The sequence below is a fragment of the Culex pipiens genome, chromosome 1, assembly GCF_016801865.2.
Source record: "Culex pipiens pallens isolate TS chromosome 1, TS_CPP_V2, whole genome shotgun sequence".
In the NCBI taxonomy this organism is placed as follows: Eukaryota; Metazoa; Arthropoda; class Insecta; order Diptera; family Culicidae; genus Culex; species Culex pipiens.
In genome coordinates this window covers 135,386,142-135,403,920 of record NC_068937.1, presented here as the reverse complement: position 1 = coordinate 135,403,920, position 17,779 = coordinate 135,386,142, and the positions used below count along the sequence as shown (strand labels likewise).

General features: G+C 35.1%; 2 protein-coding genes across 7 annotated transcripts in view; one reads left to right on the top strand and one right to left on the bottom strand.

Annotated features, from left to right (window-relative positions):
• The first annotated feature begins 151 nt into the window (after positions 1-151).
• Positions 152-8,021, top strand: LOC120418359 (uncharacterized). Of its 2 annotated transcripts, XM_039580715.2 has the most exons (6): positions 152-310; positions 375-487; positions 1,016-1,122; positions 1,289-1,422; positions 1,488-1,846; positions 4,873-8,021. In XM_039580715.2, the coding sequence occupies exons 1-6, from the start codon at positions 268-270 to the stop codon at positions 5,008-5,010; spliced, it is 894 nt and encodes a 297-aa protein (XP_039436649.1). In that variant the 5' UTR covers positions 152-267; the 3' UTR covers positions 5,011-8,021. The 2 variants fall into 2 exon arrangements, with proteins under 2 accessions (XP_039436649.1, XP_039436650.1); XM_039580716.2 differs by lacking the exon at positions 152-310 and having other exon boundaries at positions 446-487; positions 1,016-1,222.
• A 605-nt stretch (positions 8,022-8,626) lies between these two features.
• The window catches only part of LOC120418357 (serine/threonine-protein phosphatase 2A 56 kDa regulatory subunit epsilon isoform), a 61,943-nt gene continuing 52,790 nt past the window's right edge, over positions 8,627-17,779 (bottom strand). For all 5 annotated transcript variants that reach the window (XM_039580713.2, XM_052711312.1, XM_039580710.2 and 2 more), the window contains 3 exons: positions 12,675-13,008; positions 12,385-12,614; positions 8,627-10,022 (listed from right to left, as the gene is read on the bottom strand). In XM_039580713.2, coding sequence (XP_039436647.1) covers positions 9,647-10,022; positions 12,385-12,614; positions 12,675-13,008 — 940 coding nt within the window. In that variant the 3' untranslated portion in view covers positions 8,627-9,646. The remainder of the gene's footprint in view (positions 10,023-12,384; positions 12,615-12,674; positions 13,009-17,779) is intronic.

Sequence of the window (17,779 nt, the reverse complement as noted above, 5' to 3'; positions counted from 1 at the left end):
GTTTACCGTCGCACTGTAAACAAACAAACAAGCCCCTGTACAACCCACACAAAATACAAAACAACGACGACGACTACGAGTAGACGCTGGCAAAATTGGTTCCCTGCCAAATCTACCACTTGTTTGAAATGACGCCATCAATCTCCGATCATCCCGAGATGCATCCGAATCTCGTTCGTTCTTTCAAACGCCCCAGTTCTTCTGAGATCTTCCTGGTGAGCGGATCGCAATACCCCCGCGCGACACCTTCGGGCGATCCCAACCGCCATGCAATTGATAACGTGTGACTTCATTTCCGGCTGCTTCGGAGGTAGGCGCCTTACGGTCTAAAGTCGTTACGACGATCATAATGTAGTTGCGCAAACCTCCAACAGGTGGCTGCGGCGTACTGCTCGGACATCCGCTGGATACGATCAAAACTTGGCAGCAGTTCTCCAACCTTCGCATCCGAACCTCCATGTACAAGATTGTTACGTGTCACATCGGGGTAAGTGCGTGCGGGACGCCGCGACGCGACGTCACGTGATTTTAAAATTCCAAATTGTCCACACGAGCCCAGGAAGGCACCAAACAAGCCCAACGGATTAACCTGTCAGCTGTTTTTACGCCACGGAAGCTGCCTTTAATTAGCGCGGGATGCGCTATTATTAGAAGTGCCACCAGGCGATAAAAAGTCAACACACTGAAACCCCGATGGTTTGAGAATGCTTGTTGTCAAACGAGGGGGGTTCATTTTTAGTTTGACACTTTTTTAACACAGGGCTTACACACACCACTAAAAAGTTTCAAACGACGACAAAGTGTCAAACCACCGGGCGCCAAGTGTATACACTCGAACGAGAAGTGTGACGCAAATAATGTCACATGGCGCTTGTTGCGTCGCGGAGCAACGTTTTGAAAGGCAACCGTGTTTTTGTAACAGTGTCGTCTAGTGACAAAAATAGTTCGGAACTGCTCGTTTTTGTGTACAAAGTTGTCAAATGTCGCGCAACATGTTTCGCTTGTATCATTTCAGATCAGAGGCTTCTACCGAGGGATGTTCTTTCCACTTATAACAAGCGGTGCCCTCAATTCCGTCGTCTTCGCCGTCTATGGTCAGCACTTGAGAAACCTGCAAGGATTGTAAGTCAATGCTGGGTGTTTGTTTCACATGCGTTCAAATTGGTCGCGCAACATCCGTTCTCATCGTTTCGTCACGTCACGCCGAAAATGTGTTTCATTGGTGATTTTTTGTTGCAGCTACAATCCTATTAGAATCCGAATCAATTCGAATCCTTCTCTGTTTCAGGTGCAAATCGAGGAGCATGCGTGAGCGGGAGTGGCGAGCGCACGTCATGTTTGCCGGATCGGTGGCCGGTGCGACACAGGTCATGTTTGGCTGCCCCGTCGAGATAGTCAAAGTGAGGCTACAAACGTTGCAGTGTAAGAACTTTGCGTGACTTGCTCGAAATTCCCAATTCTAACCTAATCGCCTAACCTTCTTCCAGACGTCGGTCATCCGTGGCTCTGCCTGCGGGACATTATCGTCCGCGAGGGCATCTGGGGCTTGTACCGTGGAATAACCCCCATGATGTGGCGGGACGTGCTCCCGTACGGCGTTTACATGCTCGTGTACGAGTACATGATTGCGATTGAGAAACGGTTGCACCATATACGGCAGGACCAGAAGGCCGGTACCATCGGGAGCCCGTACGAGGCATCGTTGGTTGCGACGGCCGGAGCGATGGCGGGGGTGGTCTCGTGGATGTTTATTGTCCCCTTTGATGTGGTCAAGACGGTCATGCAGTCGGAAACGGATCCCACGGTGCACAAGAGCATGATGCACTGCTTTCGGATGTTGGTGCGGGTAAGTTCGTTTCCGGTAATTTGCTGGGGAGCAAGTCTCCACGAAATCGACTGATTTCAGTAAATTTATATTTTTATATTTTTGATTTGAACATAACTTTGTGGAGGACTTTCCTATAATCAAAAAGCGATTTTACCTACAATGTTGGCTTTTGATAATACAAAAATGTTTAGTAAATATTCGATAATCTAACTGGGTTCTAAAATGACGCTTAGATTTTTGATATTATTGTTCACAGCGATAAAGCTTATTTTTCTGAGTACAATGACCCTTTGTACGACCACAAAGAGTTTAAAATGGATTTTTAAATCAAGTTTGAAAAATTAACCTCGCGGTCCTTCTTGACAGAAAAGCTCCTACTTGACAGCTCGTTCCAAGGGGACCATAGTTGATCCATCGAAAAAATGTTGTCTTGTCAATTTTTTTTTTTTGCATTAAAATGAAAAAAAGTGATCCGAAATGGTTTTTAATCGTGTTTTTTACCGTTGTACATGAAAAATTGGGATAGGGCTTTAGTACCCAATTATTGAAACCTAAGGATATATTTGTTTACTTAAAAAAAAACTTCGAAATAATAATTGTAATAGAAGTATAACCAACTAAAAACAATCTAAATGCATTTTTCTGCATTGATAATCATGTTTAGTATGTTTGAGCTCGTTTAAACATATTTTGGCGCAAAATCCCCCTCATAAGGCCCAATACAAAAACGTAAAATCTTGAAATACTGAAAATTTAAAGGACGGGTTTTGTTTTTTGCTAAGAATGAAGTAAAACAGATGGAAAAGTCATTAAAATAATCATTAAATTTTCTGCCAAAAATTAGAAATCAAAAATTGTAAAATTGTTAAAAATAAGAAACCAAAAGATTTTAAAACCTAAAAATAAAAAAAATACATGGAATTTTTCTCAAAGTTTAAAAAAATCATAAACTCACCAAATTTTGAAATGCTTAAAATTAAAAGAACTGATTTTGTTTTTTTTTTCTCTGAATGAAGTAAAAAAGATGGAAAAAGCATGCCAATAATCATTTAATTTTCTGACAAAAATTAAAAAATCTAAAATTAAACAGGAATATCGGTTTTGTTTTTTGTTTAGAATGAAGTAAAACAGATGGAAACGCCATAAAAATAATCATTCAATTTCCCGTCATATAAAATCGAAACCTAAAGAACAAAAAAAATTAATAATTTCAGACTTAAACAAAATCAATAGTGAAATAAATAAATACAGCAATTCCATTTAAAAAGAGCCTAACCCGAAAAAAAAGTTCTCCGATCGGGCTCAAAAAATTTTTTTAGGGTTCCTTGGCCAAAATAATTAGATAATTTTCGTCATTTTTCGCAAAAACTACTTTTTTCAAAAAATCATATCTCCGCGTTATTTCATCCGATTTTAGCTGTCTTAGACGCAAAAGAAAGGTGATAAGACCAAAAGTACCAAAAGTTGCGTATTTTAATTACAAAAATGTTGGTACCCAAAAATGTATAGGTCATCGCTGAAATATTTAAGTTGTCGCAGTTTTAGTGAAAAAAGTTGTTTTTTTTTTGGCGATTTCGTCATTTTTCTGTTTTTGCGCGTGGCGCGTTGGAAAACTTAGTTTTTATTTTCAAAAAATCATACCTCGGAAACGTACGGTTCGAAATTGCCAATTTTTTATATGTTATGTGAAATTTTCCGAGGAATCCGATAAAAATATTTTCAGACATAGGCTCTTTGGTCCAGACACGGTCAAAACGCCATTTTAAGTTTTCATACGACTTTTTCAAATTTTAAGCTAGATTTTTGAAACTTCTTACTATTTTTCTCAAATAGCCAAACTAATCACCTTTCTTTTGCGTCTAAGACAGCTAAAATCGGATGAAATGACGCAGAGATATGATTTTTTAAAAAAAGTGGTCTTTGCGAAAAATGACGAAAATTGCCATTTTTTGAACCACCCTAGCACGATGTAGGTCACTCTAATGGCTAAACAAAAAAATACGGGTCTAATTATTTTGGCCAAAGAACCTCCAGAAAAATTTTGAGCCCGATCGGAGAACTTTTTTTTTCGGTTAAGGCTCTTTTCAAATGGAATTGCTGAATATGAAAATTTAAAAAAAAATGTAAAAGTTAAAAAAAATGTCAATAATTTAGGGATTTAACAAATTTCAAAACGGTTCGTAAAAATTTCAGTCGGATTTTTACTTATAGTATGACTCCAAAAATGATCAGAAGTTATTCAAATTTATTTTATTTAAGATGGCGGCATACATTTTTGGGAATTTTGGGTCGCTGCAAATATTTTTCAATGTTTATATCAAATGTCAAATGTTACTCAGACGAAATATTTTTTTTTTATTTTGAAACCATGAAAAAATATTAATTATAAAAACTGCAAGATATAAAAAAAACATGTTAATAGAATTTCCCTCTCGAAAAATTTCGCTTAAGATGAGATGTACTTGATGAAACTTAATAATACCAACGCTAGTTTTATTTAAAGTTTTTTTTTTCATCTTTTCAAAAATCAGGGCAAGAAAAAATTACTTGAAATTTGTTTTTTTTTTCATTGAAATAACTTGTACGATTGTCTATTGTTACCTATTTTTGACACATTTTTTATTTAACGGCTTAACATTTTTCTTTTTCATTTTGGGAACACAAATCGGAAAACACGTAAAATATTTGTTTTTTAAAGAATGATTTTGACAAAGCGTTTGATACGGTATGTCCATGCATCCTTCCTCCCCTTTAAATTCTGTGAAATGTGATCCGTTCTCAGAATCTTCTCTACGGTAAACACAACGCAGTAGGGCTGGCCGCTTTATTTTTTGTAACTCATTTTCGAGTGATCTCTGATGTATCACAATTTTTAATAATGACGAGAAAGGTACTTGGAGCGTAATCGAATCACAAGACATTCCAGCATTTTTTTTATCTGACTGGCTGCGTTTGTGTTAGATTAGAGATAAGATTAGATTTAAAAGAATAGTATTGATTTTTTTTTTAAATAAGCTTTTTTTCATTTCCTTAATTCTCAACAGCGGTACGGCTGGCGGTCACTGTTCCGGGGCAGCATCATGATCATCGCTCGAGCGGCACCGGTAAACTCGGCCACCTTCCTGGGCTACGAGTGGTGCCTGGGCAAGTGTCACCAGTACTTTACAATTGATAGAACGTAAAATAAATATTGTTATGCTTAAAAAAGAAAAGGACTTTCGAATTGTTTTAGAACAGTCAGAATCTGAGCGCTCGTGTTATTTTTCTCATTTGTTTCATATAATTTTATTCCTTATATAGTTTTTTTGTTTTTAATAATTATATATAATATTATTTCATTACTTTTTAAACACTTTAGTTTTACTAACATTTTACTTTTCATTATTATTTTGTTTTTTTTTTAGTATTTTCTCATTCTGATTTTTTTCTTCTGGTTTTCTTTCAAGTGTTTACTATAATTCACCTCTGTTCGCACGGTTGTTTCTTCTGCGTTTGTTCTCCTCTCTTTTTTCTTTGTTTCTCTGTGTGTGTATTTTTGTTTTCCTCTTGTCGTCTTGTTTTCATTTCTTTCATTCCGCCTTTCTACGTGTTTGTTTGTTTTGTTTCTTTTTTTCTTGTTCTCTCTGTCTCTGTGAGTGTGTGGTTTCTCTCAGCTTTCTTTAATTACATAATACAAAAGAATAATAATTTATTATTTACTTGCTTGCTTGCTTGCGTGTGTGTGTGTGTTTGCTGCTTTCATTCCATTCTTCTCTCATCATTTCCTGCCACAAACTTTTTTTTCTCATATTTACCGCGAAAAAGAACGCCTTCCCTCTTCTCTCTCTTGCTCTCTCGCTCTCTTTCAATAAACCACCTCGTTTGCTCGTGTCTGAATTGTTTCTGCTGGTTACTACTACAACTACACTAACACCCTTGCGCGCGCTTTCGCATCCCATCGCTCTGTCTTGCCTCTCTTTCTGTGTACCGAAGTCTGATCAAGTGACGTCACGACTCGCGCGCTCTCTTGTTCGCTCTCTCTCTTTCTCACACAAGCGTTTTTCGCCTCCTTCGCTTGCGTGTGTGTGTGTAAAGGAACCGTTTTCTTTTCTTTATTTTCTTGATATTTGTTTGGCGAACGAAAGCAGTCGAGTTAATGTTTTTATTCAAATTAAATTCAGGAGGATGGGTGATGAAATTAGGGGAAAGTAACAGGTTTCTCGTCGGTTGATTTCTTTTGAGCAATTCTAAACGTGCCTTCTCTCTCTTTCAGTTTAGCGTGTAGTGATCTGATTGCACTTTAAGTAATTCTCAACAGTTCAGTTTTTCTTTCTCTTTTCAGGGACGGGAGTTTTCTTCTCTTTCTTTTTTATTCAGTTTTTCAAAAGTAGAATTTGGGTAGCAAAGACTTTTTTTATTCTGTTTTTCCCTAAATTTTGGTATACAAGAAATAAGCAAAAAATGTGAAACTGGCGCACGTTCTATGAGTTTGTTCCGCTCTCTTTCTCTTTCTTAGACGCGCGCTGTATGTGTATGTGTGTAAGAGAGTGCAGATGTATGTATGTGACTGACTGACTGTTCGCATTCTTTTTACATTCAATGTGAGGCTTGCTGCAGTATTTACTTTACTTCGACTAGTGTGAGTGTGGGTTGTGTATGTGTGTGAGTAGAACTACGTTTGTATGTATGCATGTTTGTGAGTGTGTGTGTGTTTGTGTGGGTGATTTTTTTAATTCGCGCCTTTTTGTTTTGTTTTGAATCAGCCTAATTTTTTTTTGTTTTTGCGGTCTCCATTTTGCTAGATTTGTTTCCACTTTTTCTGTATTTTTTTTTCTTTCTCTTTTAGTGTTTAAGTAGGCTAATCCCGGATTACTAATTTCAGGATTCTCGTTTTTTTTTCTCTAGATAGTTTTGAAGCACAGTTCTTTTTTTATTGTTTAGCAATAGTTACGGCTGCCTATTCTGTTTCTTATTTCCACAGGTGATTTCTTATAGCGTTTTTGTTATTCTTTTTTTTTGTGTATGCTTTCCATCACACTAACACAAAGTGTTTGCATTTTTTGCATTACATTTTGTTGTTGTTTTCTTCTAAGGTTCTTTTGTTTTCGCCTAACACTAAAAAACATCGCGCGCATATTTTCCTGCGTGTAGCAACTAGATTTTCCCGCAAACACTCACATCAAAATGTTCTCTCCCGCGCTCCCGATCTCACACTCTCTCACTCACGAAACCTCGCACATTCTCTCACGCACACTAATTTGATACATTTACAAGTCTAAATATGTGTGTAGATGTGTGGGTGTGTGAGTGTGTCGGTTTGTTTGTTTGCAAGTGATCACTCTCTTCTCACAACGCTCTCTATAGAACAAAGCAGGCGCGCGCGCGTGTGTTTGTGTAAAAAAGGGAAGAAAATAGGGTTTGCTCTCACTTTATTTGTTATCGCTCACTCTCGTCGCACAGGTTGATGTTTGTATGAGTGTGTTTGTGTTTGATTGGGTGGAAACAGCAAAATTTTATTTTCGTTAGCGCTAACGTGTTATTTTTTACAACAAAATAGTGCGATTGTTTTGGAAATATCGAACACTAATTTTTTATTCGCAAGTTTTTACGCACACTACTCTCTCACTCCATTACGCTTGCTCATTCACTCATTTTGTTTTGTTGATTTCCTTAATTTTTTCAGCAATAATAATAATAATGAGAATTGCAATATAACTACAACAAATACAATTTTGTTTTCGAGTAACCAATGGATGTGTGTGGATGCGTGTATTTTTGTATGGGCATATTTCTTTGTTTTGTTTTTTTTTTTTTTCAAATGTCTTGATTTATTTTTTTCCATGTGAATCAAAACTTCAAAAATATTCAAAATAAAAAAAAATATTCAAATGTGTTGCTATGAAATGTCATCTAGAATGCAAAATCTAACAAAAAATTATTTTGAAAAATCTCTTCATTTTTGATTGTGTTAATAATTTAAAGAATGCAAACACTCACAAAAAGTAAAAACTGGCATAAAACACTAAGTTCTGTTTTTTTTTCAGAAAATACTAAAACTTTCATAACTTGCAATATGGGTATCAAACGACGCTAAATTTTGTAAAGATTTTCACTAAACCAAAGTTTTAGACTAACATACTCTATTATCACAAAATATCGTTATTTTTTTAATAAACAAAATTTTAATAATTTGCCAATCATTAAACATTTCTTTTTAAGTTTAATGTTTAAAATACTCAAGTTTTCACAAAAAATATTCTTAAATTTTGCAAAACGAAGCCAAACCATGTAGAATTTTTTACATTCTTTAGTTTTTGTTTGAAATTCAACGCCTACTACGTGCCGAGAAAATGATCAGCTGAGAACGATCACCTACGCAGTATGTGAACTCATGACGTCACAACGTTCAAGCGTGCGCTGCCAACGCAAACTTTCTCAATCCTCTCCCTCTCTCTCATGTTTTTTTTGTTGGCGTGTTTGTTGAAGGTAGGAGGAATGCATGCGAGTGTGAGTGTCTGCGTGAATTTCACATTCACAAAACAAAAAAAAAATGACAAGCAAGTGAGCGAAACAGAAATGTCTCTGTATTGGTGAGATGAGAGCGCGTGCTGCGGGATTCCCGCATGTTTGATGGTATGTGTGTGAGAGAATAAAAATAAGAACAGAAACAAATCAACGCAGCAGAATTTTCCGATTTTCGCATCCGTTCCGGCCCTAAATTTGAATCCTATTTTTCACGTGTTAGTTAGTATTTTTCGACGCAAAACAAAAAGTTTGAAAACGCGCGCATTCTTTTGCAAGTGTTTTTTTTAATCCATATTTTCTCTGACTTGGTGGTGGTGGTTGTGTTTGTGTAGCAGTTAGGGTGGCGGAGGCGGGTAATATGCTTAAAAATGTTACTCTCCTTGTTTTTTTATTACGTTGACACTTGGGTTTCTCTATTACGGTTTACGGTGTGTTTGTGAGTTTAGTGTGAATGTGTGTTGTGAGAGAAAAGATGGCGCTGGCGTTGGCCACCTCTGGTGGCCGCATTCGGAGTTTTTTGTTTTCTTTTTGTTTGTTGTGAATGTGTAAGTGTTTTGGTGATTTTTTTTTGTTTGTTTGTTAGTGTGAGTAGGTTGGTTTTGCTTTTTCCGTGTAATAAAAGTTTCTTTTTTCTCATTTTTTCTTTGTTTTTCTTTTGTTTGTGTACCATATTTATTTCTTGATAATATAGCAGCAGGTAAGTTGTTTGCTTATTAATTTTATACTTTTTTACTACCCATTCCATTATTCTTCTTTGTTCGCTCTCTTCGCTATAAAAGGATTGTGTTTTCTTTTCTTTTGTTTTTCTTTCTTTTCGTTTTGAGAGAACAATTGAATATTTGCTGTTGTTGTTGTTGTTGTGTGTGTCTGTGTTGTTATCCGCCTTTATTTGTTTAAATTATATAACATTTTTATGTTTGTTTCCTCTCTCGTTTAATCCTTTGTTTACTAAGAGTTTGTGTGTGTGTGAGTGTGAGTGTGTTTGTGTGCAGGAGTAGGGAGTAGTGGGTGGGACAGTGAGAGTGAATGACTTACCCTTCGTTTCTGGCTTCCCGCTCTTTTTCTCCGTGCTCCGACAAACAGTGTTTTCGTTTAAATAAAAAAAAACAACAACTCACACTGTTCAACATCTTTCTCGTCGTCGAAGCCGTCGTCGTCTTCTTCTTCACCACCACAACAAAGACACAATAGAAAACCAAAACGAAGGGTCTCTGATGGAGGGTGAAGTGTTGATGGTTCCGGATTTCAGGGTTGGCGAAGGAATCGGATGGGTTGGGAAAGGGGACAAATTTAAAAGTAATATTATTCAGTACATCACTTGCTTAACGGCGCGGCGGCGGCGGCATTGTTGGTGGCGGCATTGGGGGACGTGGCGGAGGATGTTGCGGAACCGCCGGCCTGCTGCAGGCTAGTTCCGGTCGAGCCGGGTGGTGGCGCCTGGGACGCGGCGGTCAGATTGCTAGCGGATGTAACGGACGACGGCGACGAGGACGACGATGTCGACGTGGCAGATAGCGTCAGGGCGTTGGGATTTAGTTGCGATCCGGCGGCTCCGGCGGCCAGCGATCCTCCGGCGGCTGCTCCGCTGCCGGCACCACCGTCGACTAGGGGCGCGTCCGGCCGGCGGGCACTCTCGAGCTCATGCAGTCGCTTCCACAGCTCTTCCCGTTCCCGCTCTCGTTTCTTTTCTCTGTTTTGGTTTTTTTTTTAGTGTTTGTGTTTTTGTTGGCGAAAGGAGAAAAAAGACAGAAAAAGGGAAATGACAGCAGATTAGCAATGCCTTGTGTTGTATTAAAAGCTGGGTACGCAGCTCGGAAGTAACGCGGTCAAGAAAAGTTGCACATTCTTTTAAAATACCAAAATTAAAAAAAATCTCAGGTTTCTAACATTCAAATATATAAAAATTCTGAAATTCTGAAATTATAATAATCTAAACTCTAGAATCCAGAAATTAAAATTCCTCAAATTCCTTACATTAGTAAAATTATTTAAGTTTCTAAAATTTAATAAAATTCCTAAAGTTTCTAAATTCTTAAAAATCTTAAAAATCTTAAAATTCTTAAAATTTTGAAAATTCCTAAAATTTTTAAAATTCTTAAAATTCTTAAAGTTCTTAAAGTTCTTAAAATTCTTAAAATTCATAAAATTCATAAAATTCTTAAAATTCATAAAATTCTTAAATTCATAAAATTCATAAAATTCATAAAATTCTTAAAACTCTTAAAACTCTAAAAATTCTTAAAATTCTTAAAAATTCTTAAAATTCTTAAAATTCTTAAAATTCTTAAAATTCTTAAAATTCTTAAAATTCTTAAAATTCTTAAAATTCTTAAAATTCTTAAAATTCTTAAAATTCTTAAAATTCTTAAAATTCTTAAAATTCTTAAAACTCTTAAAATTCTTAAAATTATTAAAAATTTAAAAATTCTTAAAATTAAAAAAAATTAAAATTCTTAAAATTATTGAAATTCTTAAAATTCTTAAAATTCTTAAAATTCTTAAAATTCTTAAAATTCTTAAAATTCTTAAAATTCTTAAAATTCTTAAACTTCTTAAAATTCTTAAAATTCTTAAAATTCTTAAAATTCTTAAAATTCTTAAAATTCTTAAAATTCTTAAAATTCTTAAAATTCTTAAAATTCTTAAAATTCTTAAAATTCTTAAAATTCTTAAAATTCTTAAAATTCTTAAAATTCTTAAAATTCTTAAAATTCTTAAAATTCTTAAAATTCTTAAAACTTTTAAAATTCATAAAATTCTTTAAAATCCTAAAATTTCTAAAATTTTTAAAATTCTTAAAATTCTTAAAATTCTTAAAATTCTTAAAATTCTTAAAATTCTTAAAATTCTTAAAATTCTTAAAATTCTTAAAATTTATAAAATTCTTAAAATTCTTAAAATTCTTAAAAATTTTAAATAAGAATTTAAATATTCAAAGAATTCTTTAAAAATTAGAAGTCATATAATTCATAACTATTTTTTTAAATTTTCAATATTTTTTAAACTCTTAAAATTGTCTAAATTTTGAAAATTCTAAACTTTTAAAAAATTTCCAAACATTCTTTCAATTGTTAAAATTCTTCAAATTCTAAACATTCTTTGAATTGTCAATATTCTTATTCAGAAATTATGAAATTCTTTAATTCTTAAATTCTAAAATTCTAAAATTTTCTAATTCTTAAATTTAAAAATTTCAAAATTCAAAAAAATCTAAAATTTTGAAGTTCTTGAATTTTTTTTAATCTATTTTTTTGAAATTCCAACATTTGAAAATGTATGATTTTCAAAAAAACGGTACAGTAAATTTCCGAAATTTTAAAAAATAGCAAAAAGTTTAAAATTCATAAATCCCTAAATTAAGGGTAAATTGTTGAATTACCCATTTTTTTATTTTTTAAATTTAGAAATTCCAAAATTCTCGATTTTGAAAACCAAAATAAAAAAAATAAATAAAAAATTTAAAAAGTCTGAAATTTTCAAATTTCAGCTTATGAATCCCTGTTTTTAACACTAAATTATGGAACTTATTATGAATATTTTTGATGTTTTATTTTTTTGCTTTTTTTATTTTTTGACGAATTTTTGTATGATTTTTCCTTTATTCTGAGCAACAAAAAATCAAAAATCGGGCATTTTTTTAAAATAAATATTAAATTTTAATAGTTTAATTTTCATAGTTTTTTTAAACTTTATAAAAATAAGGTATCTAAAAATCTAAATGTTTATTTCGTTTTTTCCCCGATTTGCAGTCCCAAATTTCAAATTTTTAAAGGTACAATTACGTTTTATAATGTATACTAAAGAGTATTACAGTCGCATTTAAATTTGCAAATCTGATTTATTTGATTTTTTCATTAAAACATAAGGAAAATAAAAGTTTTAAGCTGCGTTCTGCTTAAGAAAAATCGTTTCGTGACCCCTTTCTTGACCGTATCTTTTTACAAAGTTTTGACCTTCCTTCCTCGCTGCGTACCCGCCTTAAAGTAGGACGATTAGCTGGCGAAATGGCGTTTTATTTGTTGTTTTTACGCGGCGATCGCGATCCAACTCACTTCTGCCGTTCCGCCTTGTAGCTCGCGGTCAGCTCGTCAAACAGCTTCGAGTTCATCTCCATGAACGTTTTCAGCACGTTGTAGACGAGGGCGACGATCGTCTGGTTCCAGTGCTCCTTGCTGATCCGGTACAGGGCCGGGAACATGATCGGCATGATGACGGCGTTGTTGTCCTCGATCAGCGACATCGCGTACTCATTGTTCCAGAAGTAGAGTGCCCGCTCGGCGACCTAAAAAAAAAGAACTCGATTAGTGCAAACGCCTTCTTCAACTTGACCAATGCCTCGTACCTGAAAGTGCGGACTCGACACGCACTTGGCGATCTGCCGGAACAGCGGCTCCTGGATCTTGACGAACTGGGGCGGCTCGATCACGTCCAGAATTTCCTCGATCTCCCCCAGGAACATCACCTCCTTCTGGGAGCACGTCTTTGGCCAGAACTTGAGCAGCCCGCGCACGACCGGCTCCGTCAGCGAGGCGTCCTTCTCGAGGAACTGCACGACGCAGTACGCGAGCTGGGCGTGGTACAGCGATAACACCTTGACCTTGTGCAGCGGCAGCAGCACCTTCACCAGGAACTGCTTGTGTTCCGCCTTCAGCGGCAGGGCGAAACCGTTGATTATGCTGGAAAGAGAGAGAGAGAGAAAAGGTTAGTATCTTTCACCGCAAAGCAGCACAAACTTCCGAATCGAAGCTAAAACTCAATCATCCAGCTATTATTCCTCTCCCACGACGTCAAGCCGCACTAAAACAACGATCCAATTATTCCATCAAACTATCACCTGGTCATTTTCACTCAGTTGCCCGTGGGGGCTAAAATCTAGTCCAGGTCCGGTCGTCAGTCAGTCGGTCAGTCTAGCCGGAGCCAGCCAGCAGCTTGTCACCAATAATGATAAATGGCAACATATTTAGCATATAAATGAATTTCCCGCTCCATCCTTCCCTCTTTTATGAGTGAGAGGGTGGGAGGCTGGACAAACACAACACATCACGACTGCTCTTCACACACTGGAAGTGGACCAAGGTTCCGAACCAGTGACGAAGTTATGCAAGAGCTGAAGTGGCTGTTATTGTTTGGGATATCTCCCCACTGGGGAATCCCCGGGAAGCAAATCAGAACCAATGACACGACAAGAACTAATTAAAATCTCGTTCCCTTATTTGAACTTCCGGAAGTTGAAGAATCGATTGGAGAGCACAAGAACACCATCAATCTTGACGAGCGTGAGTGCTGAGCTCACATCATCACACCCGCGCTGTAATAACCGTTGAGATGACCCTTTATCGATTTACTGCAGATTTTGTGTTCCAAGAACGCGAGGAGATTGGAGTCGTAAATCTTGAATGACAGCCATATAAGAAGCGCTGTGGGGTTGATTGAATTTCGTTTGGTAAATACTCATAAAGTTGAAGAGAGAATTTTATAATGCAATTTGGAGTTTGTAATTATTATTTTTGAATTGAAATAAACGTACAAAAATCTCCTCAAAAATCAATGCAAAAAAAAAATAAAAAAAAATCTGATCAAAAATTATATTTCTTTTTCAGCACGAGGCATACGAAGAGTGCTGAAAAAATCAAGTTTAGTAACGGTTGCATACACCATTTTTAGATTTTTCACCGTTGAATAAATTTTTCATCGAATTGTTTGTTCTCCCTTATGTGTTGCCGCCATTTGTTTGGACAACTCAAACACACAAAACAGTGTCGAAAAGTATTACTTTTTGACACAAGTGCTATAAATTTGAACGTTGAATTTCAATATAGCACTCAAATGAAAATTTATTTCTGTAAATTGACCAAACATTCCATAGTTTTTTTTTATTTTATCCTTGAAAAAAAAGAGGTTACAGCAAGAAACTAAAAATCGTTGCAATTCGCATTCGCATGGGGATGGTGACCTACACTGAAATAAAATAAAAAGTACGAAATTCCTAAAATCTAGGAATTTTGCCTCCATTCCTTATGAAATAATCCAAAAAACCCAATTACTAAATAAGAAAAAGTGGCAAAATTCCTAGAATTTAGGAATTTTATACTTTTTTTTATTTCAGTGTAAGCGGGTTGCAGACTGGATTTCGTCATATATATGTGAGAAACTAAAAATCATAGCAATATTTGAAAAAGTAAAAATATTGTTTATTGCAATTCCGTCGTGAAACTACTTACTTTTCCTGTCATTCTTGAACGACGAAATAGCCTACTTGTCTGTACCAAAGTTAACAGAATCGAATAGCAACACTTTTCAAAATAAATGCTGAAAAGTTGAAATTTTCAGCACTTGTTTCAAAAAGAAACACTTCACAAAAAAAATTGATTTAAAAGATTTATTGACAAAATACATGAAAATTTGACTTAAAATTTCACTCAATGGTCGTTTTTCGGAATTGCAAAAAAATTTGGATGGAACTCGTGGCAAAACTTGATTTTTTCAGCACTTTTCGTATTTATCCAACTCGGTGAACCTCGTTGGATAAATGTACGACTCGTGCTGAAAAAAAAACCTCTTTTTGCAACTTGTTGCATAAACTACTATTAAAAAAATAGGGGAACAGCGTGTAATTTCATCAGGCGCCTTATTTTGGAAAATCAACGGATTGGAATTCAATACGTTCAAAAAAACAGCCCGATAAATCAGAGGGCTATTTTTTCAAAGAACTTCAACATTTTATTGGAATCAGAAGTCTACTGAAAACGATTCGAAATGAATTTTCCTGCGTTGGCAAATTAAAATTAGTTTTTTTTTTGTTGCAAAAGTGCAATGCACAGTACCATAAGTTTGTTTTTGCGAAAACGTTTTTTTGTCAATTTTGAAAACTAGGGGAACAGTATGTTAATCGGTCGGGCATCTAATGTTGGCATATTAGTACTTTGACATTCAATTACAGCTCCTGTTAGGTGTTTTCAACTGAAATCGAGTAAAAAACTCCCTAGTAGGAAGTGAGCTGGCAAGTTTCCATTGAAAGTTTTGCAAAATAAGTAGTTTAAAATGGTAAAAAAAAATATTATAATAAAAAATTATGATAATAAAGAATAATAATAAAAAAAATAAACCAAATAAACAAAATAAAAATAAATAAAAAATAAAACATTAAAAAAATGTCAAAGCAGTATAAATTTTCACAACATATCTAGAGTTTGTTTAAGGTCCAATAAGCTATTGTGTGTCATATGTTTATAGGACCTATTAAAAAAAACATTAGATATGTTTTATACACGCATAGAAGATTTTTCATTAATATTACGAAAAATAACTTGAATTCCTAATAAAATGAAGCTTTCTTCAAACATTAATTTCAAAATTCAAAAAACAAAAAACAGTTATAAAAATACTGGATAAATCTGCTAAGAGTGGAAAATATTACTTTGTAACGAGCTGATTGCATGCTGCCAGTTTAGAAAACTGATTCCATTCAGCTAGTTTTTTTAGCTGATTTAACTTGATTTTCTATTATTCTTGCAAGTTTTTTTGGTTAGTTCAGCTAGTCTTTCGAACATTTCAACAAGTTATTGTTTTAAATCGAGGAAAATTGAAAAAAAAAAACAAAAAAATACAGTCCAGACTTGATTATCCGAAGGCATAGGAAAAATTTCACTTCGGATAATCGAAACTTCGGATAATAGAATCATATTTATTTTATTGACTTATTTTTTATTGTTGAGCTTAAGTATGACCCATAAACTACTGTAAGGGTATTTAAATAAATTAAATCCAAGAAGGAAAAATGCATTTTTGAATTTAATAGGCAATCAACTATTCAAATTTGATTAAAATGGGGTCGCAGAATTCAAATTTGATGCTAAAAGTAAGAAAATAAAAAAAATGAAAAAAAAAATGTTCTTGATTTGATTATCCGAAGTCCCATACAAACCTTCGGATAATCGAAGTTCGGATAATCGAAACTTCGGATAATCGAGGCTTCGGATAATCGAGTCTGCACTGTATGTCATTTCCAAGCGTAATTTCCAATTATTTTAACAGTAGTTTTCGAAAATGGAGCATCATACAAAATTTAAAAAAATAAGGGGTCTGCCACATCCTCACGAAATATTCAAAAAATAACCTTAAAGCATTTCTTGTTAGTAAGCGGAGAATGACCCCTTTATTTTTTTTAAATGTTTGGACTGAATTTTGAATTAAATTAGTAAACCAACGCCCAAAAACTAAAGTAAATCTCTTGTAGAATCAAACAAAAAACAACCACAAATGAATATTTCGAGATCTTGCAATATGCAATATAACTTCAATCAAATATTACATCAAATCAAATAGAATTTATTACACAAGCAATACAAATAATTCCAATAAATCAGTGCTGTCAATTTTGAACAAAGTCATATCCCAACGAAAAAAAAAAAGATTCTTGAAATGTGCGACCACATCACGGCACCCCCGATTTCTACCTTGAATAATCTCTGCTACCAATATGTACTAGAGACGTATCAATCAACGCCGATCCAATTGACAGGCCGTTCGTCGTCCCATCCCGTTGTCCCGTTTGTCCCAACCTAACCAAACAATAAAACTGAACAATTCTCATTGATTTCCAATGACAACTCTAACCTCACTCTCCCTCTCCCGTTCTCCTTCCCTTTCAGAGAATCTCCCCTTTTTGGAGCTCTTCTGCCGAGCGCAAAATTGAGCTCCAAAGTCTCCAAAAACTGAGTGCTCTCTCACCACCACTTGTAAACGCTTCACGAGCGCCGTGAGTGCCCCGTGAGTTCCCGTGTACATTTCGCCCCATTTCTTCTTTTCGGGAGCAGGCTCCCCCTTCCCCTCCCACCTTGCCACTCAATTTCGCCCCAAAAACGTGGTGCCCCCCGAGTGCGCCTGCGTGGTCCAACGCCAGAGGAGAGCGGCGGCGAAACGAGACAAGATTTTCGACGAGTTCGTCGGTTCGATATGCCGCCACCAGCCCGATAGATTTATCTTTGATTCATAAAATAAATAGGATGCACACGAGATTGAGATTGGGAGTGGGTGGGGGAATTGGGGGAGGTTGTTGGGGGGATCGGACATTTTTTGGGGTTCTTCCGGTGCGGGGTTTGGGAGACCTAAATTAAAATGTCTAGATTATTTAAACTTAATAAGAATTTCTATTTTTCTTATATTTAATATTTATTGAAATTGCACATGCCAACAAAAATTTAAAAATTTCCGCTATATGTTTGCATGCAATTTCTGAGCTGTATGCAACAGCAATGAATCGCCCTAATTCTTTATACAAACTTTGAAGAAAAACAAAAAATAAAAGGGATTTTACTTCTAATTTGTGCTTTTTATTTTTTAATTAAAAAAAGAGCAAGCAAAAACCAACTTAACCTTGAAACATTGGCATTTAACTCAACCTACTTCACCTTAGAAAATAACAAAAAATAATAATTACAACAATCT

What these genes read in the sequence shown, in the direction of transcription:
- LOC120418359 (XM_039580715.2), top strand. Translation starts at nt 268, where the DNA reads ATGCAATTGATAACGTGTGACTTCATTTCCGGCTGCTTCGGAG. An exon ending in CATTTCCGGCTGCTTCGGAG is followed by an intron (nt 311 to 374) that starts GTAGGCGCCTTA and finishes AACCTCCAACAG; the next exon opens with GTGGCTGCGGCGTACTGCTC. An exon ending in TTGTTACGTGTCACATCGGG is followed by an intron (nt 488 to 1,015) that starts GTAAGTGCGTGC and finishes GTATCATTTCAG; the next exon opens with ATCAGAGGCTTCTACCGAGG.